The following is a 24,591-nucleotide window of genomic DNA, read 5'->3' as shown; positions in this document are numbered from 1 at the left end:
GAAGATAGTCCCACACACCTAGGATGGCTTGAGGGTGAGTAAATCCTTGAATAATTTTCTTTTTTGGGTGAACTATCCCTTTAAGGCAAACCGATTCACTCAAAACTTTGTTTTGGATCTCGTGCAGCACTTCATACCTATAAGTGGAGGCTCTTCCATATTAATGCCTTGTGTCCGCAGGTGTCTCCTGATGCAGGCCAACCGCTGTACATTTGGGCCCCAGCGTCTGCCCAGCTTGTGCACATGTTGCACGTATGAGACAAAGCGCATCTCCTCTTTAAGCTTACACTCGGGACGCCAGCCCGCTGGCGGAACAACCCGGTACATCCCAAACGCCTCCGCTTGCCCCTGCGCAAACTCCATATAAGCTAGCGGGTCATGGAACTCACGTGTGCCAGGATAGAAAACAGGAACCTCCGTGACCTCGGCGCTGCGCCGGCCTCGTTCTTTAGGCTCAGCTGGGTTGAGGGGCTCAGTCGCATTAGAAGGATTGCCTTGTTTTAGAGCATTGCTTGTTTTGGGGGTCTCTGATAGTTTGGGGGTGTTGGCTGGTTTCAAAATGTCTCGTGTTGAGGTAGTGGGGCTGTTCTTGGCCAGAACGGTGGATTTACAGTGCATTTGTTTGGTGAACATGAGCTTCCCCGCCGTGGCCCGTTTGGGCCGCTGCGATCTTGGTCTCGCCGACGTCTCCTGAGCTGCTTTCCTACTCCGTGTCTCTAAGGGAACCACTTGCACTTTGACCCTCTTAACCTCAACCTCTGCTCCAGTCAGGCTAACCCCGGCTAACTCCAACTGCCTCTTTGACTGTCTAAGTCCGTTTCGTCTGGGTGGGAAAGTGTCCGTCCCACTCAGCCTCCCAGCAATTGCTGGTGATAGCACCTGTTTTTGCATCTTGGCGTGGCTGGTTTGGGCTTTTCCTGAGTTGGAGTGTGTGTGGGTGTGGCGTGTGTGGGTGTGGCGTGTGTGTGTGTGCGCGCTCAGGCTGAGCTTGGCCTCTTTGAGCAGTCTGGCTTTGGTGTAAGTCACGTGGCCCTTGGGGTATTTCACAGCTTTGGTCGGGGGAGTACGGAGTTCTCTCGTTTTCCTAGAACTGATAGCGGAGGCTCCCGATGTTCCGTTCATTTTGGAGGGCTGAGGGATGACAAAAAATACTTTTGTTATTTCATTTATTTACAATGTACTTACAATGAAAGAAAGCTTATTTTGTCCATTAAATCTAAAGATCAGAAAAATCAGGACAGAAGTGGTTGAAAGTGGACAAAAGAAACAGATTAAAATACCAGGTGTAAACGGGTATGTGTCTGCCTTGTCTACTTGTGATCCTATCGGTCAAAACACATCTTAATACCAGGTGTATAGGGTCATACTTCAAGCTGCTGTATCATTTTTCTAATTTTTATCTAGTTTAAAAAACACGAGACAAGTTCTTAAAAATGTACTTTTTGTATTCATGTTGGTTTCATATGGTTTTAAAAATACTCATTTCCTTTTAAAGAATATATATATAAATGTATATATATATATATATATATATATATATATATATATATATATATATATATATATATATAAAACATTAATTATTTAATTTTTTATTAATTATTAGTTCATAAATATTACATTTTTGGGGAAGCACACCACATTTTAAAACCTGGACTAACTTTTCCTTGTCAGTTTATCTGATATTTTAGGAGACTTACTGACAGGGGTCTTTATGATATGATTAAAGTACACCTATTATGCAAAATTCACTTTTGCATGGTGTTGAAACATAAATGTGTGTTGGCAGTGTGTGTACAAAACCACCCTATAATAATAAAAATCCAACCACTCGAATGATGACAGACACTGCCGTTTTAACATATAACCGCCCTGAGCAAGTTCACAGCGAGCTTACACAGTCCTCCATTGCGGACAATACAAAACAGCTTGTGCTAAAAATATTTTACTCGAGGATGGATCAGTACAAACTGTTCGTGATCCAGCTTACAGCCTCCAGAATGATACTGGATACGGCAGTAATGAAGGTGAGAGCACTTTATTACAGTTCATCCGAGTTGATTTATGGATATAAAGTTTACCAGTTTATTAAGCACCACCCGAAAAGACATAAGGTCTTTATATATTTGTTTACTGTTAGTTGTAACGAGTTTTTCTGTGTAATTCGCTATGTATGTTGATGATAATGCAAGGGAGAGAGAGAGTTTATGGATAATACTTTAATGCACACTTGCACTGTGTTTTATTAAGCTCTTACAGTGAAAACAGACACTTCATATTTTGTGTGAAGTACAATAAACGTTATAAAACTCATTGGTAAACAGGCTTGTAGTAGTAATATAGTGGATAAAAACAAGAAGACAATATAAGTTATAACCGTAATTGAACTAAACTATACCTGTTCTATCTCCATGCAGCATATATTCACAGTTTCTGACATTATAATGTGTCCTGACTGACTCCTGACACAGGAGAATCAGCTCTTGAAGCTCCGCCCTCTTAGGCAGAGCGCAGCAGCTCATTTGCATTTAAAGGGCACACACTGAAATGACGCGGTTTTGCTCACCCCCAAAAAGTGGCAATTTTAACATGCTATAAAAAATGATCTGTGGGGTATTTTGAGCTAAAACTTCACATACACACTCTGGGGACATCAGAGCCACACGCACCTGTTTGAGCTACAGTAAACACTGTGCTACAACATGCAGTGCTACAACATGCGTTTGGTGTGGGACTAACTGTTTGCTCTTCTTTTACTGACATAATGACATAAAGTGATTTGTAGGCAAGGGCTGGGAGTGTTGTACAGAAGACTTCCTTAAATTTAAGAGCAGACTCCAATTATTCATTCTCAGAGTGACCACATTTGTCCACTAGGGGGCTCAGTGGAGCAGTTCTTTCATTCTTTAGGGAGCTCACGCACGTGACCTGGGCCATGTACTATGTTTCATCTGCATGCGGTGGGGGATGGGAGAAGATTAATTTGTCTCAAAAACCAAACTTCTTGTCAGAAACCACAACAGATCTACAAATGGTCCACCACATAGAGAGACTGTTCATGTTTACAAAAATAGGGCACAGTCCAGAGTATGTGGTACTTCCACACTCCACTTGCTTTGATTCTGTGTGGAGAGAGGGAGAGAGGGAGAGAGGGAGAGAGGGAGAGGGGGGTTGGGTGGAGGAGAGATGACATCATGTGTTGCTATAGGCCTGCTGCAGGATAGTAGGGAAGGGTAAAGCTAACCGTATGCTGCTCTGCGAGTCCATAGAATGCTCTGGCAGGAGGGGAGGAAATTTTGATGAACACTCACAAATTGATCTACATTACACAGTCTCTATTATCCCACTGACTGAATTAGCAGACAGTTATGCACTGTGTGCACTGGAATATAATGTTGTGTGAAGATGGCATACAGTATTTCTTGAAAGTGGAACAATTTTTTTGCTTTTCAATTATTCATCATTCACTTACAGTAAAGGTCATTCAGAGATCAGCTACACATATATTGTGGTGTATAACAGCAACAATAAGAGATTCTCAGTTATATAATGTGTTATTGTAAGCTGGCTATGTAGCTTCTATAAAGCAGCAGGATTTTAAGGTATAAATACAAGGAGAATCTGTCATAAAATTTATTATATTCAACATTTACCTAAACATTTATACATTTGAAGCCCTAACAGCCCATGCTTTATTTTTACTTATAAAACGGTTAGTTCCTGTCCTTGATTTTGACTAGTCAATAGCTGGGTTTTATTCACGATAAAACACTGCTATGATCGCTTCACCCAACGATTCTGTGTATCACTACACAACACCCTTAGCAACCACTCTTAGCAATGTAAACTGTTTGTTCTCAGTTGATATTGTTCATTGAAGTTTACTGTATTATGTAGAAGAGTATTGTGAGAAAGAGATCGAGTGAGCGAGTTTATTACCTGCATTCAGATTTAGCATTTTCCTTCAGGTCAGTCAATAAAAAATCTGTTTAAATGTCCGATGTATTATCTTGTCCTTTTAACAGTTAAGGGGTTTTCCCGTGACTGACAGCACTAGTTAAAGCATTTGTCAGTTGCGTCTTGTTCCGTGTTCAATTCAGTCTTTTTAATATAAAAGTCTTTGCTGACTGACACACTCATAAAGACAGTCTTTGCCGCCATCTAATGGCGTAATAATGTAACTTCTGTTGCTGTTCACAGTCAGGGACTATATTTTCCGGCAGAAGGAATGCTTTAGTGACAGTTTACTTCATGAAAGTTGCATTGATACATATTTTTGGCTTTAATATTTGTATTGTGTGGTAACCGTTTTATAAAAGCAATAAGGTACTCGAGGCTAGTGCTGTATCGTGAATAAGTCACGGCTGAAGGGATACAGCACAGCCTCTCATACCTTTTTGCTTACTTATTTTTTTTCTATTTTTGTTGTCACCACAACTTCATTTTATTGTTATCTTGACATAACAAAACTTGTTTTCTTAAGATATCAACTTGAATGTCGTTTTCTCTTGTTTTGTTTTTTAGTCTGGAGGTAACAAAAGCCATTTCAAAATATATATACTTTTTACATTCATCAGGGACTTAGCTGAAATAGTTCTATGTCTGTCGGTGACAGACCACTTCCACATCAGTGTCCTGGAATACTTGGGAAGGAAGCTACAACTTTACTGTGGTACATACTATAGTGATTTTGAACATGTGGTCAATTTCTCTGCTAGAGGGATTGGGACGTCTGGATGATGTTTGACAGATGCTGATTAAACGGTCTGAAATTATGAACAATATTTCTTTTTCTCATGTGAAAATTAGGTCAAAATTATGAAAAAACTATTCAAGTTGAGAACCTGGGAAAAACAATACAGAAAAAAATATGTGATCTATGTGAAACAAAATGAAACAAAACAAAACTCCATTCCTACCTGTTGTTTTTGATCTGGTACAGCCCGGTTGGGTCGTAGATTGTGTGTAGTGGAGGTCCTAGCTGATGCTACAGAGTTCTTCTCCTTCCCATGGACCCTGTCTTTCCCTCTGGCCCTCAAACTGCTTTTGTGTTCCTCAGCAGCTCGTGTCTGCCCGTTAAATACTGGTAGAGGAGAAGCACACAGCACAGATCTAATGTTAAGTCTTTTAGCACACTTTGTTAGTGTATGTATGCATACTTCATTTATCAAATTAAAAGGAACCACAAAAAAATGGGCATTTTATAACATTCACCACATGTATTTATTTTGATGCTTTTGTGTCTATTTTATAGGATGCATTATGAGTGCACAGTGGTTACACACACTGAACTGATTTAACCAGATGGTTTCCCTCCTGGGTGACCTAAACCATGTGATTTAGTACTGTAGTGGAAAAAGACCCAGTTTTGAGGCTTTCTGCTGAATGGTCCTGCTGTACCTGACTGCTCTGCGTTCCACTTTGTGTGCACTTGACTTGTAAATTGCTCTTATAAAATAAGACTGCCAAGCAGCTAACAGAGTCTGCATAGAGGCCTTGTCTAACACATGAGAATTTATGGGATTTTAAGGCTCAAATATTGTAACAGCAAAGCTGCTTATAGCTCTCAAACTAACATCAATAAATCACTGAAACCCAGTTACACAAGTGACTGAATGCCACTAAAAATGCTCACAGCTGTGTAAGAACAACTTAATATTGTATGAAAATCTACTATAACAGATTTTCATTCTTCCTGAGAGCCACCCACAATGAAGTTGGACAAAAGAAGCAAAGTTTTCGAAGTTTTGAGCCTCCATTAGCTAAACAGATGGTGAACTGAACAGTGAGTCCAATGTTAGCAGTAAAACACTAAACAAGAATTGAAATGCTCTTTGGGTCACTTTACTAAATGAAAGCTTCTAGAGGGACCAACTTATCATTCAAACAGTTTGGAGCCTGGCCAACGGCGCACATAAAAGTGTCATATTTAGCATGTGGTCTCGTACAATATGTAAGGAGACGTGGCTCTGGTTTCGAGTATGGATGCTCAACATGACTCCCAATTTCATTAGGAAGCACAGAGAGTTCCCTTTCAGAAAGATAACCCACATGACATGACACACGGCTCAGAGAGTGGATATAGAGCAGCAGAACTTCTTCTGCAAAATCTTGGTCAGTGTTTCACAGATCTCAAAAGGATGGGACGCGTTTGAGAGGAATAATCTAAAAGAAAAACTCTGAAAGCTGTTCCCAGTTTTAGACACAGACATTGTGTTTATCCTTAAGGTCCAATCTGACCTCGAAACCCCAGCGAGGTGACGGTTGTATGGTTGTAGTTTATCAGGAGCCCCTCAGACATGTGTCGAGTATGTGGAGCAGTATTGGGTTACTGAGGTGTCAGATTACACTGCAGATTTTGCTGAGTGGGTAACAGGGTCCGGTTACAAACCCAGAGATAGAAAGATATGGGCCAAGAACTCAGAACACGGGGGCGGAGTGGCGCTTTATTAAATGGAATCTCAGCTAAATTCAGCTTGACCTGTTTCAATCTATTAGCTATAATTAGGACGCAAATCTCAAGAGAAAGAAGAAAATGAGCACATGCAGTGACCAGTGGAGTCATTAATAATAGATATCAAAATTAATGTGAAAATAATTATCAATACATAAATATTCATAAAAATATGTAATATATAGTATATTCATGTCACAGCTTATCTTTTAACACTTACATTTGTACACATAATATATATATATATATATATATATATATATATATATAAGATTTTTAATATTTTTAAAAGAAGTTTTGTCTGCTCACCAAGATTGCATTTATTTAATTAAAAATACAGTAAAAAACAGTAATATTGTGAAATATTATTACAATTTAAAGTAACTGTTTTCTATTGGAATATAATATAAAATGTAATTATTTCTGTGTTGGAAAAGCTGCATTTTCAGCATCATTTCTCCAGTCTTCAGTGTCACATGATCCTTCAGAAATCATTTTAATATGATGATTTGCTGCTCAAGAAACATTTATTATTATTATCAATGTTAAAAACAGTTGTATACTTTTTTTTCAGGATTCCTTGATGAATAGAAAGTTCAAAAGAACAGCATTTATCTAAAATACAAAGCTTTTGAAACACTATACACTATAAACACTATACACTACCGTTCAAAAGTTTGGGGTCAGTAAGAATTTTTTTTTTTTTTTTTTTGAGAAGAACTTAAAAGAAATTAATTTTTTTTTTCAGCAAGGATGCATTAAATCGATCTAAAGTGGCAGTAAAGACATTTAAAATGTAACAAAAGATTATATTTCAAATAAATGCTGTTCTTTTGAACTTTCTATTCATCAAATAATCCTGAAAAAAAATACTGTACACAAATATTTTGTACATCTGTGCACAATAAATGTTTCTTGAGCAGCAAATCATCATATTAGAATGATTTCTGAAGGATCATGTGACACTGAAGACTGGAGTAATGATGCTGAAAATTCAGCTTTGCCAACACAAGAATAAATTACATTTTCAAAAATTTTCAAATAGTTTTCCATTTTAATATATTTTAAAATGTAATTTATTCCTGTGATGGCAAAGCTGAATTTTCATAATCATTACTCCAGTCGTCAGTGTCACATGATCCTTCAGAAATCATTCTAAATGCTGATTTTCTAAAGAAGAAACATTTTTTATTATTATCAAAGTTGAATAATTGTGCTGCTTAATATTTTTATGGAAACTGACTTTTTTTCCTATTAGTCTTTGATGAATAGAAAGTTCAAAAGAATATGATTTTTTTAAAGTAGAAATCTTTTGTAACATTATAAATGTCTTTACTGATCACTTTAATATGTCTTTGCTTAATTAAAGTATTAATTTCTTAGAAAAAAAACTTTTGAATAATATAATATAATATAATATAATATAATATAATATAATATAATATAATATAATATAATATAATATAATATAATATAATATAATAATGTCTTTGCTTTTTTTGCATGTGTGCATACTCAAACATTGAATACCTCGTGTTATATGGATGGTATACAGCAAATGTAGGCAATCTGACAGTGAGGGCTGTGTATAGTCATGGCTCATTAGCTGTATGGTGTGGAAAGAGGCAGGGCCATAACTCACCTCACTGGGGTCCTTAAATGGAACCAAATGTCCAGCCTGTCTGCTACTGGCAGCGCAATAATACACTGAACACTACACATGCTACACAGTAAAATGGATTGTAAATTGCTATTTTAAGTAAAAGGGATTATAAAACGCAAAGCAAGATAAAGTTTATGTGTGTTTGTGGTTATTCACACACTTTAACTATCTAATGGATGTTTCAGGGGTTAAAGTACCATGACCATTGGCGATGCATTTGTTGGGTCCTTTGCTCTTGCGTGGAGTTGACTGGCAGGAAGCAGGGGCATTGCTAGCACTGTCTTCTTCCTCTTCCTCATCCTCTTCCTCATCTACATCTTCATCATCCTTAGCACTACCAAAGTACGTCATGTTGCTGGGCAACGCAGCAGAGCCTGAACCAATGAGAAAGAGGGTAAAGACAAAGTGAGGGAGTGTCATGCAGAGACAGAGAGAGAAATACAAAACAGAACAGTAGTAATGGCTACCAGCTGACATTAAAACAGATTCAATCTCCACATATCTTGCTTTGAAAGAAACCTCATTGTCGTTAAAGGGATAGTTCACCTGAAAATGAAAAATATGTCATCATTTACTCGCTCTCATGTTGTTTTAAACTTGTATGACTAGCCAAGTTTTTGTTCATACACGACCATTCAAAAGTTTGGAGTCAGTAAGATTTTTTTTTTTTTTTTTTTTTTTTTTTTAAATAAATGCTGTTCTTTTGAACTTTATATTCATCAAAGAATATATCACTGTTTACACAAAAATATTAAGCTGCACAACTGTTTTCAACATTGATAATAATAAGAAATGTTTCTTGAGCAACAAATCAGCATATTAGAATGATTTCTGAAGGATCATGTGACACTGAAGACTGAAGTAATGATGCTATATTAAAATATATTAAAATAATATTAAAATGTAAAACTTCTTTCTATTTCACAATATTACTGCTTTTACTAATCAAAAAATGCAGCCATGGTGAGCAGAAGAGACTTCTATTAAAAAAAATTATACATTATTTAAAAAAAATATATATATATATAAAACCATCCCCAAACTTCTGAACAGCAACGTATAATGATAGTCAATGGGCTTCCAAAACAACACAGAACCTCACTGACTTTGAAGGAACATATGAAGGAAACTTTTCAAATTATTGTTTGTTATGCAGTAGAAAGTCATACAGGTTTGAAATGACATGATGATAAGTAAACAATGACAATTTTTTTATTTTAAATATTGCTTTAATCTATCAGATATAAGAAGTTTTTGTTATGTGTTTTGCACAGACATTCTCTGAGGGACGAGAGCACAATAACAAGAAGATAACTTCCTAAAACTCTAGTGCGTGTATTTGTGCACTGTGCAAAGTTCCATATCCTGTATAACTTCACTGTCCCAGCACTGTGAGAGAGAGATGTTAATTGTGATGGTAGAGTGGTCCAGTCCAGTGCTCATCGCGTGTGTTACTGATCCTCACTGAAGGGTTCAGCACTCACAATGGAGAGCCTGTTCACGAGCTTTATTCCACATTCCCTCAATAGCCATTTATCTGCACCAGAGTCACTGGGTCCATGGTGCTCGCATGTGCCATAGCATGTGATTGTGTGTGTGTGTGTGTGTGTGTGTGTGTGTGTGTGTGTGTGTGTGTGTGTGTGTGTGTATATGAGTGAGAGAGTGTATATGTGCGCCCGAGGAGGGGGTGGGGAATGGGGCCAACTGGTGAGAAAGAAATAGAGAGGAGAATTGGCCCGGCTGCTTTTAAATTAATCCACTTCTCCAACCACAATAACCAATAGAGTGGTAAATTTATATCGCAACCTGGTCATATCTGCCATTATTTGAGATCAATAGAAATTAACTATGTGAAACCTTATTAGCGACTGGTTATGGATGGTGAGCTATAATTTCCAGGTGAAATGAGAGCTGAGCTGAGTTTTGAAAGAAAGGATCTCTGGGCCCCCTAGATTACGGAGAAAGGCTCTTTAGGCCAGTCCTCCATCATCAAGGGTTTTAATAAAGGCTCCTGGGGGCTTGGACCTGTTGGCTATTGTTCGCATCTCAAAAGGGAACTGAATGTTTCTTCGATTCCTCTCTGATAATGCCCAAGATTTTGAAGAGCCATTTCAGAGCAAATATTAATGAATGAGATTTATGAGATTTTCATTTCACAATACTACTCTACAGTAATCCAGCTGATGATTTGATATGATGAAGTATTCAACTCTCACTTTCATTATTTAAAGGTGCCATCGAATTGAAAATTGAATTTACCTCGGCATAGTTGAATAACAAGAGTTCAGTACATGGAAAAGACATACAGTGAGTCTCAAACTCCATTGCTTCCTCCTTCTTATATAAATCTCATTTGTTTAAAAGACCTCTGAAGAACCGGCGAATCTCAACATGACACCGACTGTTACGTAACAGTCGGGGTGTACACCCCCAATATTTGCATATGCCAGCCCATGTTAAGGCATAACGTCTGGATGTGCACAGCTGAATCATCAGACTAGGTAAGCAAGCAAGGACAACAGCGAAAAATGGCAGATGGAGCGATAATAACTGACATGATCCATGATATCATGATATTTTTAGTGATATTTGTAAATTGTCTTTCTAAATGTTTCGTTAGCATGTTGCTAATGTACTGTTAAATGTGGTTAAAGTTACCATCGTTTCTTACTGTATTCACGGAGACAAGAGCCGTCGCTATTTTCATTTTTAAACACTTGCAGTCTGTATAATTTATAAACACAACTTCATTCTTTATAAATCTCTCCAACAGTGTAGCATTAGCCGTTAGCCACGGAGCATAGCCTCAAACTCATTCAGAATCAAATGTAAACATCTGTAAACACTGTACTTACGCGATTAGACATGCTCCATGACGAACACTTTGTAAAGATCCATTTTGAGGGTTATATTAGCTGTGTAAACTTTGTTTATGCAGTGATAGAGTCGAGAGGGGCCGCAGCATGAATCAGCGCATTTCTAATTATGCCTCAAAATAGGCAGTTAAAAAAATTTATTTAAAAAAAATCTATGGGGTATTTTGAGCTGCAACTTCACAGACACATTCAGGGGACACCTTAGACCTTATATTACATCTTGTAAAAAAAACGTTCGATGGCACCTTTAAAGGGTTAGTTCACCCAAAAATGAAATTTCTGTCATTAATTCAAAAAATCAAAAATATCTTAATTTGTGTTCCAAAGATGAATGAAGGTCTTAAGGTTTGGAACGACATGAGGGTGATTAATTAAAGACAGAAATTTCATTTTTGGGTGAACTAACCTTCTAACATGGTATGAATAATGTTGGGTCCATGTTTAGTCCAAGTATTCTATTATTTTTGGAAAGAGTCAGAACATCACGCCTCATGACGTCCTCTGATATGAATTCTTCCTCGAAGCAAAGTGTGACTTTGCTTGAGGATTTTTGTGAACCCGAATCTGTTTTTACATCTGTCCCTTATGGGCTGATGGAGCATGAGAAAGAGAAGGAGAAAAAAAAGAGAGACAGAGAGACAGGCTAAAAGAGGCACAACAAAAAAGGGATTTCAGTCATCTCATCATCTTGGTTGGAAACAAACACTTTTACAGTAATCAGTTATGACATGAGTGCATATTAATATATACTGAGTACAGAGTACACCTGATTTGGGTGTCATCATTTAGTAATGTATATAATATAAAAATAATGCATATAATATAAAAATAAAATGATAAAACTTTTGAACGATAGTAGTTTGGGGCTGGCATAATTTTTTATTTGCTTGAAATTACATGTATTGGATTAAAAATACAGTAAAAACAGTAATATTGTGAAATACTTTTACAATTTAAAATAACTATTTTCTATATTAAAATATTTTAAAATGTAATTTATTCCTGTGATGGCAAAGCTGAATTTACAGCAGCCACCCGATCCTTCAGAAATCATTCTAACATACTGATTTGATGTTCTTCTTATTATTAATGTTAAATTTTTTGTGAAACCATTTATTTGAAAGAGTAATCTTTTGTAACATGTCCAATTGAAAGCATGTCTTAAAATAAATTATACAAATGCAGTTTTGAACATGCTCAATTTTTTTCAGGTAATTTCACTGTTTTGTATTAGTTTAAGAAGGAGCTTTTAGAAGCAGACAGCAAAATAAAAAAATAAAAAGATTTCAAGTGCACATTGATAAGTGACATCTGTGCTTCCCCACTCATGAGAAACACCAGCCGCCAGTGCGTCTGAGTTACGGCTTAAATCAGCCTTGACTTATGTGACACTACAAGCTCTGGTTATATTTAAAAAACTCCATAAACTGATCCACAATGCCACTCTCACATTTACGTTTGCTCTCAGTCCTAACCCAATAATGAAAAGAGGTTTGATATGATGACAGGGACGAATGAAGACTGGGAAAAGATGTTCTCATTTACATTCTTTATGTTTGAAAATCCATTAACCCACTTTGCCCTCAGCCAAAGAGTCCATGGCAAATCCAATCAGTCTGTTCCCTGTCTTTACACAGCCATATGCAAGAAAGAAGAGAGATGAAGAAAGTCAACTGTTTTCAAAGAAGCCTGAGAAATGTGAGTGGGAAGGGAGAGAGAATAAGAGAAAGTATGACGTTAACTCAATTTGTGTCCCCTATGTTTGTTTTGCCAGTAAAGAGGAGATGAAAAAAATGATGAAGGACTGCAGCAGAATTTAGCTGTCACAAATCCAGACTGCAGTGATTCCATCATTGTTTACATGCACAAATTTACATCAGCCATTTTTTTTCTTTTCATTTTTAGGTCTTTTTTATTTTTCAGTTTTAGTAATTTTAGTACTTATTATTTTACTTCATTTAGTTTCCTTTCCAAGGCAATATTTTTCATATCTATTTTTTTTAATTTTGTGTATTTCATATAATATTTATATTTTAATTTTATTTCAGTTGTATTTCAATTAATGAAAACAATTTTTAATAGTTTTAGTTAACAATAACTGCACTGGTCAAAACCAGAGAGAAACTGATTTCAAAATGTTATGTTTTTGTTTTTTTTATTAACATTTTATTATACATATTTACTGATTCTCTTTCTTATAACATCTTCAACATTCATATGCAACCCATCTAAGGCTAAAATGACCTGGAATATTCCGTTTCCGTAACAGATCAGGTCAAAACCATGCTCTTTAAAAAAAAAAAAAAAAAAAAAAAAAACAAGCAACCCACATGTATAAACCAGAATCTAAATTTAATTTCTATTTACTTCTCCCTGTGAACTCGAATAGTATAACAGCTCCGCCCACACTGAAATCCCATTGGACCAAAATTCCACCCCACATGAATATTAAACATGGACAAGAAGAAATCCCTCATCTACTTAAACATTGTCACCTTTGACTTGCTTACCAGAAGGGATAAAATTGAATTGAAAATGTACACTGGGACATCAGCCAAGACACAAACACTGTAAATAACATCAGCACACACAAGAGAGTCACACAAATGTTTGCCAGCAATAACCGAGACTCCCATGTGAGAGGTGAATGTGTGCTGCCCAGAGGCAAAGAATTATGGAGTCTGTAAACATTTTAAGAGTTGAAGGAGTAAGAAAATGAAGACAGACAAAGATAGAAGGAAAGCAGACCCACCTCTTAGACAGAGGAAAGTTAGGAAGTCTTCAGTTTTGGGTTTGCGTCTTGTGAGATGGTTGAGCAGGGCGGCTGGGCTTGGTGGCATGGCCTCCAGCACTTTCAGCGGGGTGGCGTTGGGAGAACAGGGATGAGACTGAGCAAACTTCCGCTGAGCCTGCAGTCTTGGCCTGGTATGAGAAACAGGGAATTAGGGAATATAAAGGATTAGTTCTTTTAGAAATGAACATTTTTATTCTTCATTTATTCATCATGCAAGTTTGAAGCCTTTTATTGGTCGTTCTTCTCTAAGCAATTACATGAAGCTTTCTTTTTCCTTTGTATGTTACACTAAAGAAGGTCATGTGTGTTTTGAACAATATGAGAATAAATGATTGAAGTTCAGTTCAAGCTCTTTTTTTTTTTTGTAAAGATACTTTTAAACTTGATGGCTCATGTTATAGTGAAAAACTTGTTCACAAACCAAATTTTTGAAATCCATAAGAGGAAAAAGGCAAACATAGAGATCTGAATTGCTCCTTTGGTAGAAAAAGAGTTGCTAATCTAATCCTATAGAAAACCTGTGGAGGGAAGCAGTTTGGTCTGACATATAAAAGCTCAGCAAAAAGTTTGACTATGTAAGTCATTTTTAATTGGCCAACAGCATATTTGGACAACAACATATAACAGTTTTGATGCTTGTTCCCAGCACTGGATATTCCCACCAGGCTTAGCTATCAAGACGTCCAAGTTTGACCAGCTACACCAGTTAAGTTCTGCTGGTGAACAGTGTGGATCAGCCTAGAATCTAACTTTATACTGTATCTCTTTGGCAATGAAAGTTATCATTTAAGTGATACCCTGAGCCATTGTCAAATCTGTTATATTCCCAACTAGTTCAATCAACATGATATATTCATCCATGAAACCACATCGTACTGATATATAAATGACATAGAACCACAATGTACTGTGCTGGAAACCTCACAGAGAAAAGGCTCACCTCTTCCTGACAGGCCCTTCAATTGAGTACTCATGGCTGCAGTCTTTGCTCTGAACTGCATGTTGTGTCCTGTCTGACTTACAGCTTCCAGCAAACAGCCCAGATTTAGTTCCCGAACCATTCAAATGACCATTTGCAAAGGAGCCTGGGAAAGGAGGTGTGGTTCAAGTTTAAGCAATAGACATATACACATAAAAACAGAAGAAAACTATTTCCTCCATCCTATTATTTCTAATATTTCTATGACATTTTTCTGTTAACAAATGAAATAAACAAATCTAAAGGGCGTAGCATCCACAGCAACTCTTCAGTGCCTCTGAAATGGAGAAGAGGTTTAAAACAGGATTTTTTCCAATCATTCAGTCTGCAGAACACAAGTGGACACTCAGACTAAGTGCACACTCAGAATAAACTGACAGGAAGTAGAGAAAATTACAGTGCCTACAGTGTCCTGTTACAATTATCCAAAGTTTCAGTCATGTTAAGTAGCCAAAAATTAACATGTAGTCTATGAACAAAAAATACAATATGTGCATAATTTGTTGTTTTTCCTCTTCCCTCATACAAAATTGAGAATAATAACAGCAGATCTATCTAAGTGTATGGGGCCTATGAGAAACATGAATAAATTAATTCTGGAAATCTAGATGTAAAAGTTACTATTAGTTCACAAGATGTGACCTTTACAATGCAATAATCATGTCCATGAATAACAATACAGTTTAAAAGACACAAACATCTTTTAAATTAATTTATATTTATTTCCATAATAAAGATTGCAACAGACATTTAGGATATCAATAATATTGTATTGATGATATATAATTTTATTCAGTATGATATTAAATCGTGTGGGCTGTGTGTAAGATTTATTGTATGTGTCAGCAAAGGTTGCAAGCAAGACAAGGAGATAAGCAGGATTTAGTCACAGCAGTTTTAGATTTTAAACATGAAATTAAAACAAATTACTTGGGTTACTAGAAAAAAAAAAACAGGAACAGAACAACCAATGTAATCCAACAAGTAAAGACAATGAACTAAAAGAAACACAGTTTTAATACATAGATAAACCATTCAATTAAATGAATAACGGGTGTAGCTGGTAATCAAATCAATGAAAAACCACAGGAAACTGAATTAAACACGTGCAAAACCCACCCAAAACACAAACAATACCTGATCACCCGTAACATCTCCCCCCATCAAGAAGGCACGGTCTCCCGTCTTATTTACAACAAACAAAATAAACAAAGTCCAAAAGAGAAGGATGGGAGGAAGTATAGGTGGGGAATGTAGAGTAGGCACAAGGGATGAACACAGGAGTCAGAGTAGAGAAGACAACAGGAGGAGCCAGGGAGAAAACAACAGCGGCAGAAGCCAGGGAGGAGTCAGCGGTCAGATAGCCAGGGCTGAATCCCCAGCAGGAATCCTACGACAAAAACCCAAGGTGGAGTTGAGGGAGGTAGGAGCCATGGTGGAGACTTGGCAGGTGAAACCAGTGGAATGACTGTCTGAGACAAGGCTGATGGTGATGGAGACTCAGGCAGAGCTGAAAAGCTAATGAGACCAGGTGACACAGAAGGTCCAGGAGACCAAGGTGAAGCCATGGGTGCCAGAGAACTGAGGCAGAGCCTGGTGCACCCGAGGACTGAGGTGAAGCCAGAGGAAAGGAGGAGCCTGGTGAAGCCAAATGGATGGAGAAACGAGTCAACGATGAAGGTCCCTAACTCAATTGTGATGGCACAGTGACAACTGACCAAGGCAGAGCCAGAGGGACAAGGAAGCCTGGTGGAGCCGTAGGGATGACGGTCCTAGGTGGAGCCGAGGGGACGAGGAGCCACACTGGAGCCAACAGGTTGATAGGCGGAGGTGGAGTGATGGGCTTGGAGGTTATAGGTGGAGAAAAAAGGGTTGACAGTCCAGGGTCGAGCTGACAAACTATAAGCGTAAGGTGGATCCACAAAGCACCATGCAGGCAACATAGGAGGAGACGAAGAGCTGAAGAACAGGGGGTTCATAAACTGCCTTACTGGCCGATACAGGGTAGGCAGACTTCTCAGGAACGGCTCTCTAGGCCAACGCGGAACAGGCAGAATTCTCAGGAATGGCCTCCTTGGCTGACACGGAACAGCAGAATTCTCAGGAATGGCTCTCTAGGCCGACTCGGAACAGGCAGAGGACGTGGGAGTGGGAAGCGGGGCGGGAACATCAAAGACAACAATAGCGCAGTGCTGGGTGATGAAACAGTCAGTGCATGGCTACGAAATTGTGCTCTCTTTATATTTCTCAAACTACATAAGGGGTGCTGAGTACAGTGCACTTGCATCCGCTATAGTCGCAGGGACACTCCATCCTCTTGTATTCCACCAATATATACACAGGCAAGGACGTTGTTGCCAGCTCAAGCACCTGGTCAGGCTTTATGTTGGGCTCAGGTATTATTGATCTTCGGCTCAGGTATTACCTCTGGCACTGGGATCCTCCTCTCTCTTGCCAACGGTGAAGGGGGATCCATTTTGAAGTAGCACCCAGTCAATGAATTCCTGGATTTAAACCCGCCCAGGAAAAAATGCAGAGGCTGTTGTCATTGCAATGAACGAAAGGGACCAGATCTACAACCTCTGCAAATGTACCTTGAGGGAAAGATCCCCCTGGGAGAGGAGAAGGATCCAAACTGCTTCTAGATCCATGTATTCTGGTCTGTTATTCTGTCACACTGTGGTTGCAGCAGGAATTATGAATAAAGAGCAGTATCTATGTGCAGCAGATTTTAATAATAACTCAATAACAATACTTGGGCACCCAAACAATCTAAAAGAACAACCATAAACACAGACAATAATGGACAAAGGGCAACTGAAACTGAGGGCTATATATACAGAGAAACACTAGGGACTAAATGATATAATTAACTAGAAACAGGTGTAACACAAGGGCAAATCAAACATTATGGCAACAGAAGAACAGAGACAAAGGAATCTGATCTGGGAAGAGTGCAAAACTAACAGGATAACAACTCAAACAATGAACAACCACTGGCAACAAACAGGGTAATGAAACAAGCAGGAAAACTAGAACCTGAGAAAGGAATCATGCACAAAAACATGAACATAACCCTAACAGTATGTTTTATATTATTTAAATTTTTATATTACATAAATATATACTGCATTATATATATTTGATATATTTTATATTTAAATAAACATTAATATATAGGGGGTGTAACAATATATTGTGTCACTATATATCGCAATACAAAAATGCAACTTCATATTGTGGATAGTGTTGTTCACCCAAAATGAAAATTACTGTGTGAAACCCCAGTGAAATAATGCAGTGACTATTTGTGGGTCCTGGTAATACCAAATGTCTTATGTTACCAGTAAAAAGTGGCCTACATTATTTTAAATATATCTAGTCAGTGACAGAGTGCAAACATATACATCTAAAATAAATCTGTGTTTCAGCGTTAGAATCATGAATATTTTTATTCTGGTGTCTCCATTGTCCTGTGCATTGGGTAACCAGCACCAAGTCCAAGCCTATTTCATTTCCACCCCCAATGTAATACCAAATTTAGCATTTTAATCGACAGTACATTTTTTGTTAGCCTTTTACCATATATGTTGCCAATTACATGGCAGCAACTCAATGTATTTAGGCATGTAGACATAGTCAAGATGGTCTACTGAGCATCAGAAGGGTGTAGAAAGGTTGATTTAAATCACTTTGAACATGGCATGGTTGTTGGTGCCAGATGGGCTGGTCTGAGTATTTCAGAAATTACTGGGATTTTCACGCACAACCCTCTCTAGGGTTTACAGAGAATTATCCAAACAAGAGAAAATATTCAGTGAGAGGCAATTGTGGGTGAAAATGCCTTGTTGATGCCAGTCAGAGGACAGAGGCCAGAAATCAGAAGACAATGGCTAGACTGGTTCGAGCTGATAGAAAGGCAACAGTAACTCAAATAACCACTTGTTACAACAGAGTTCTGCAGAAGAGCATCTCTGAATGTACAACATGTCAAACCTTTAATAAGATGGGCTACAGCAGCAGAACACTACACCTGTCAACTAAGAACAGTAAACTGAGGCTACAATTCAAACGGGCTCACCAAAATTGGGAAATAGAAGATTGGAAAAACGTTGCATGGTCTGATGAGTCTCGATTTCTGCTGAGACCAGTTGAGCATCAGAAAGTAGGTATGAATTTGGCATTGTATATACAGTGCCCTCCATAAGTAGTTGAACAGTAAAGACAAAATTGCTCTGTTAGCTGTGGTGTCAAGACATCTATAAATATGATTAAAAGATTAATATGAGGCAGAAGTACAGAATGTCACATTTTATTATTGGCTGTTTCAACACAAAATGTTTTACCAACTAAGAAGTACTAGTTTTACCAACTAGAAGTACAGCACTTTAAGAGTTTCATCCCTCTGCCTAATGTGGGCATAAGTATTGGGACGGTTTAACTTAAAGTGTAAAAGTGTAAAAGCTAATATTTAATTGTAAATCTCTTGCAAGCAATCACAGGAGTGAGTCTGTGACCCATACACATCACCAGACTCTTGGTTTCATACTTTGAAATCCTTTTCAAGACCTTTACTGCAGCCATTTTCAACGGTTGCTTGTTTTGGGGAGTTTCTGCTTTAGTCTCCTCTTCAGCTGGTGAAATGCTTGTTCAATAGGATTTAAATTTTGAGACTGACTTGGCCAATCTAAGACCCAAAATTTCTTTACCATGACAATCTTGATTGAGTTGGCAGTACTGGTGTTTTGGGTCATTGTCCTGTTGCCTTATGAAGCACTTCCCAGTGAATCTGGTAGCATTTTCTTGAACACTGGTAGGCAAGATTCTTTTGTACACTTTTGAATTCATTCTCCTGCAGCCATCATTGAATAATGAGTAAGCCTGTTCAGAGGCAGACATGCATCCCCATGACATGACACTGCCTCCACCATGCTTTCCAGATGAGGTTGTATGCCTTGGATCATTTGCACTTTTTGCTTTCCCATTTTGCTAAAGGTTAATCTTTGTCTCATCTGTCCATAAAACTCTGTTCTAAAACTCTACTGGCTCATCTCTGTGTGTTTTTGCAAATTCAAATTGGCTTTCTTATTTTTGCTACTGATCAGATATGTGATTTTGCTGTGTATCCTCTGTAATTCTGTTGGTGAAGTGTCCTGCGAACAGCAGATTGTGAGACCATCATCACCCCAGCTTTCTGGAGGTTGCTGGTGATTTTACTAACAGTTATGTTTCAGTTATCATTTGTCTAACATCAACTGCTGTTGACTTTCTCAGCTGACCTGGTCGTCGTCGATTGGTGAAGCTTGCCAGTGGTATCTATCTTTTTCAGGACATTCCAAACTGGACATTCCAAGTCAGTCTCCAGATTTAAATCCTATTGAACAAGCATTTCATCAGCTGAAGAGGAGACTAAAGGCAGAAACTCCCCAAAACAAGCAACCGTTGAAAATGGCTGCATTAAAGGTGCCATCGAACGTTTTTTTACAAGATGTAATATAAGTCTAAGGTGTCCCCTGAATGTGTCTGTGAAGTTTCAGCTCAAAATACCCCATAGATTTTTTTTTATTAATTTTTTTAACTGCCTATTTTGAGGCATCATTAACTATGCACCGATTCAGGGTGCGGCCCCTTTAAATTCTCGTGCTCTCCGCCCACGGAGCTCACGCTTGCCTTGAACAGCATAAACAAAGTTCATACAGCTAATATAACCCTCAAAATGGATCTTTACAAAGTGTTTGTCATGCATGCTGCATGCATACATCGGATTATGTGAGTATTGTATTTATTTGGATGTTTACATTTGATTCTGAATGAATTTGAGGCTGTGCTCCGTGGCTAACGGCTAATGCTACACTGTTGGAGAGATTTATAAAGAATGAAGTTGTGTTTATGAATTATACAGACTGCAAGTGTTTAAAAATGAAAATAGTGACGGCTCTCTTGTCTCCGTGAATACAGTAAGAAATAATGGTAATGTTAACCACATTTAACAGTACATTAGCAACATGCTAACGAAACATTTAGAAAGACAGTTTACAAATATCACTAAAAATATCATGTTATCATGGATCATGTCAGTTATTATTGCTCCATCTGCCATTTTTCGCTGTTGTTCTTGCTTGCTTACCTAGTATGATGATTCAGCTGTGCAGCTCCAGACGTTAATACTGGCTTGTGTAATGTCGTGAACATGGGCTGGCTTATGCAAATTTCGGGGGTGTACACTCCGACTGTTACGTAACAGTCGGTGTTATGTTGAGATTCGCCTGTTCTTTGGATGTCTTTTAAACAAATGAGATTTATATAAGAAGGAGGAAACAATGGAGTTTGAGACTCACTGTATGTCATTTCCATGTACTGAACTCTTGTTATTCAACTCTGCCGAGATAAATTCAATTTTTAATTCTAGGGCACCTTTAAAGGCCTGAAAAAGCATTTCAATGTGTGAAACCAAGAGTCTGGTGATGTGTATGGGTCACAGACTCACTCCTGTGATTGCTTGCAAGGGATTTACAATTAAATATTAGCTTTTACACTTTTACATTTGCTTTAAGTTAAACCGTCCCAATACTTATCCCCACATTAGGCGGAGGGATGAAATGTTACATTCCGTACTTCTGCCTCATATGAATCTTTTAATCATATTTATAGATATCTTGACACCACAGCTAACAGAGCAATTTTGACTTTACTGTTCTAATACTTAGAGGGCACTGTATATTTTATACATTATATATATATATATATATATATATATATATTTCTCCAAAGTATTATGAAAGTATGCAAATTGATATTTTACTTATTTGCAAAAGTGAATGCAGAATGCAGCAATTAACCGCACAGGATAACGTATCACGCGTTAGAATTTTTAGAATTATGGAGGATGCCTTTTAATCGCAGAGAATGCACAAGAGTCTCCGAAATGCAATGTGATGCTTTTGATTACAAACCAATTCCAAAAGAATTATTGGAAGCATATAAAGTAGTTAGCTTATGAGGTGTTCTGTTAATGCCCTTGACATTCTCTGCGAGATGATGCACTGCACCATACACAGCCAGGCAGGTCACTAAGTTCACCCCATTAGAGTGCAGCGATTTGAGAGCAGTGAGAGGGCTTTGCAGCCCTGGCACATGAAACCCATACAGAAAGGGCATTATTCAGGGGATAATTTACTTTGCTCACACATTTTCATTGCAATCATGGCAGAACAATAATATTCCTAATGGACCATTGAGAGGCTAAGGAAATAAAGAAAAGTCCCACAGTGCCATGTGTCCCCCTGAGTGTCACAGCTGGCTGCATACACATGATCTCAGCATCTAAGGCAAAATAATTCATCAAATACCAATGCACCTTTAAAATACCACATCGAATTGTATGTTTCAGCGTATTTTGGTAAGTAGAAATGTCAAATTAATTATGTACTTTTAATTTGAGCCTGTAAATTGATCAAAATTAATGAATAACTATAATTTCATAAATAGGCCATCTTTTTAATTACTCATAAAAAAATATCTCAGCAAACATTAAACTGGCTTTGGCAATGCCAAAAAGCATAGAACATCTTGTGCACAGGATATGACCAAGTTGAAGGCTTGGCTCATGAATATTAACAAACTAATATGCATGGATGTGCTAGAAAGATTACCTAGCAATGTCAGCATGAAGTTAATTAATATTCATGTGTTCAGTCTTTGCCATATGGTGACATCACAACCTATCCTTCATCTTAAAACTCATTCTAGTGCCTATGATATTCTCAGCATATTATTCTCTAAATTGATTCAGAATGGCAGCTGAAACAGCAGCGTCAGATGTTGACAGTCACAGAAGTGAGTTCTTTGCTGCAGCTGTTCTAAAGGTCAGTATCCGTCTGTAGTCTAGATCGCTGAAAGCACTGCTCTAGAAAAGATGAATACTCACCATTAACTATTCCAGTGCCATTCTCCACTTTGCTCTTCTGAGCAGTCTTAAACTCTTTAAGTGAGAGGTAGAGCACCCGGCGGACCACTCTCTCTTCCGACCATGGGATCCCATCGTTATCATCCTGCAGAAAGGAAAGAGTTCATTTTAGAGCTCTAAAAAATGAAACTGATGACCTAAAGTTACATCATAAGAAAAATAAACAGCTTTTTAAATAAACTGTTTTGGATTAATTAGTCAAACAATTGGAAAACCGGCATGATTTCATTATGTCAAACAAATGAAATGACAAACACTGAGCGTGGATGAGAAAGAAAAAAACACAGCAAAGCTATACAGACAGAGGACTGTGCTATAAATAGTGCAGTTGGCTGCAGTTTCTCAATCCCAGCACATGTCAGAAAGCCTTTTATTACTGAATGCTCCAAAAGCAATCACAACAAATGCTCTCGATGTTAGCATAACATTTGCTCCCCATAGATTACCTAATGTGCTGTAGTAAGACATCTCTGTTCTAGGTAGCTGAATGACCTCACTGTTCTTCACATTTCTCTCAAAGCCTCAAAACAAGTCTTTCATCCAATAATGTGATCTCTTATAAATGGTCAAATCTCATAACATCTCATTGCCTTGGCCTTATGCCTTCACCATAAATGGGGTAACAAGCCAAGCTTGTTCTCAATCATGTGCCCTAGTGTTGCACTGTCACTAAATGACCAATAATAATGCAGTGGGGGATTCAACAGGCTATTCACATGGGTAACAATACAATAGTTCAGGGGGTTTTAAAGTCGGCATGAAACAGAAGTTGTGAATTTTTTTTCTTTCCTATTGTTATGCATATGTATCTTAGTGAAACAACTTCTCGAACAAGAAAAATTTAGTGCAGGACTTGATTTTGTCCATCAGGGAATTGATTGGATGGTTGTGGTTTGCTATTACTGTGATCTCACGTGAGTGACAGGTTGTCCCGGCCTTACAGTAAACACACCATCAGAGAAGTGAAGAGACGTCTATTGAAAGAGGTAACGTTATTTTGATTGAAGACTACGAGGGCACATAGACATTGTAGCCGATATTCGGTAATGCGATAAATCGCGATAATGAATATGCACGATATTGTAATCGTCGGCACTTCAGAATACCGTAAATAATAATTTATTACCAATTATTAATTTTTCTATAAGGCAATTACGAATACTTTACCCATCAATCGTATAAAATGCACAACACCGCTGTATTCTGCGTCAAAAGGACACGCGCTCAGATGTAAACAATCCCAACGTGCACGAGAAGCACATGGCGGAACCTATGGGCGGAACCATAGTGAAGGAGACGAACTGAATGAAAGTGCGCGTTCACTCTCTGACAGCAGAGGGCGCTGATGGAACAGCAGCGTGCAGCGGTTACCACGGAAACCGTGCAAACAAAGTAACTGCGCTAGTGAAGTTTTTAAAATGCTTCAAACAGCCATTCATTTTTTTGTAATCTCAGTGTTGTTCATCACAGCACCAAATACTGAATACTTAAAAAAGACTTAAAAGAATATTTATTTTCAAACCTAAACATTTTTATATTTTAATCGGAACTACAACATGCCCTAATGATTAGAAACTTTCTGATTATTTGTTATTGTTCAGTAAAACTTTGAAAGCATACAGCTTCATTAGTTAACATGTTAATTCATTATCACTAAACTGACAATAAAAATACTTATGAAGTATTAATTATTATTAATTAATGTTAATTTCTTAGTTACTATTTAATAACATTACTAAAATCAAAATAACTTATTTAATGGACCCGAGATAAAACTAACAATGATCAGTTGTGTTTCTAAACTAACATTAACAAAAAATAACACTTTCTGTATCAAATGTAGCTATTGCTCAATCTTA

General features: G+C 37.6%; 1 protein-coding gene across 2 annotated transcripts in view; it reads right to left on the bottom strand.

The window, feature by feature from the left end:
* The window catches only part of jarid2a (jumonji, AT rich interactive domain 2a), a 45,076-nt gene that overhangs the window by 8,426 nt on the left and 12,059 nt on the right, over positions 1 to 24,591 (bottom strand). For both annotated transcript variants that reach the window (XM_048153835.1, XM_048153834.1), the window contains exons 2-7: positions 22,694 to 22,817; positions 14,728 to 14,872; positions 13,746 to 13,915; positions 8,315 to 8,491; positions 4,920 to 5,083; positions 138 to 1,131 (exon numbers count right to left, since the gene is read on the bottom strand). In XM_048153835.1, coding sequence (XP_048009792.1) covers positions 138 to 1,131; positions 4,920 to 5,083; positions 8,315 to 8,491; positions 13,746 to 13,915; positions 14,728 to 14,872; positions 22,694 to 22,817 — 1,774 coding nt within the window. The remainder of the gene's footprint in view (positions 1 to 137; positions 1,132 to 4,919; positions 5,084 to 8,314; positions 8,492 to 13,745; positions 13,916 to 14,727; positions 14,873 to 22,693; positions 22,818 to 24,591) is intronic.

The sequence above is a fragment of the Megalobrama amblycephala genome, linkage group LG13 (genome assembly GCF_018812025.1).
Source record: "Megalobrama amblycephala isolate DHTTF-2021 linkage group LG13, ASM1881202v1, whole genome shotgun sequence".
In the NCBI taxonomy this organism is placed as follows: domain Eukaryota; kingdom Metazoa; phylum Chordata; class Actinopteri; order Cypriniformes; family Xenocyprididae; genus Megalobrama; species Megalobrama amblycephala.
The sequence above is the reverse complement of the archived record's forward strand: the minus strand, read 5'-3'. Positions and strand labels throughout refer to the sequence as shown.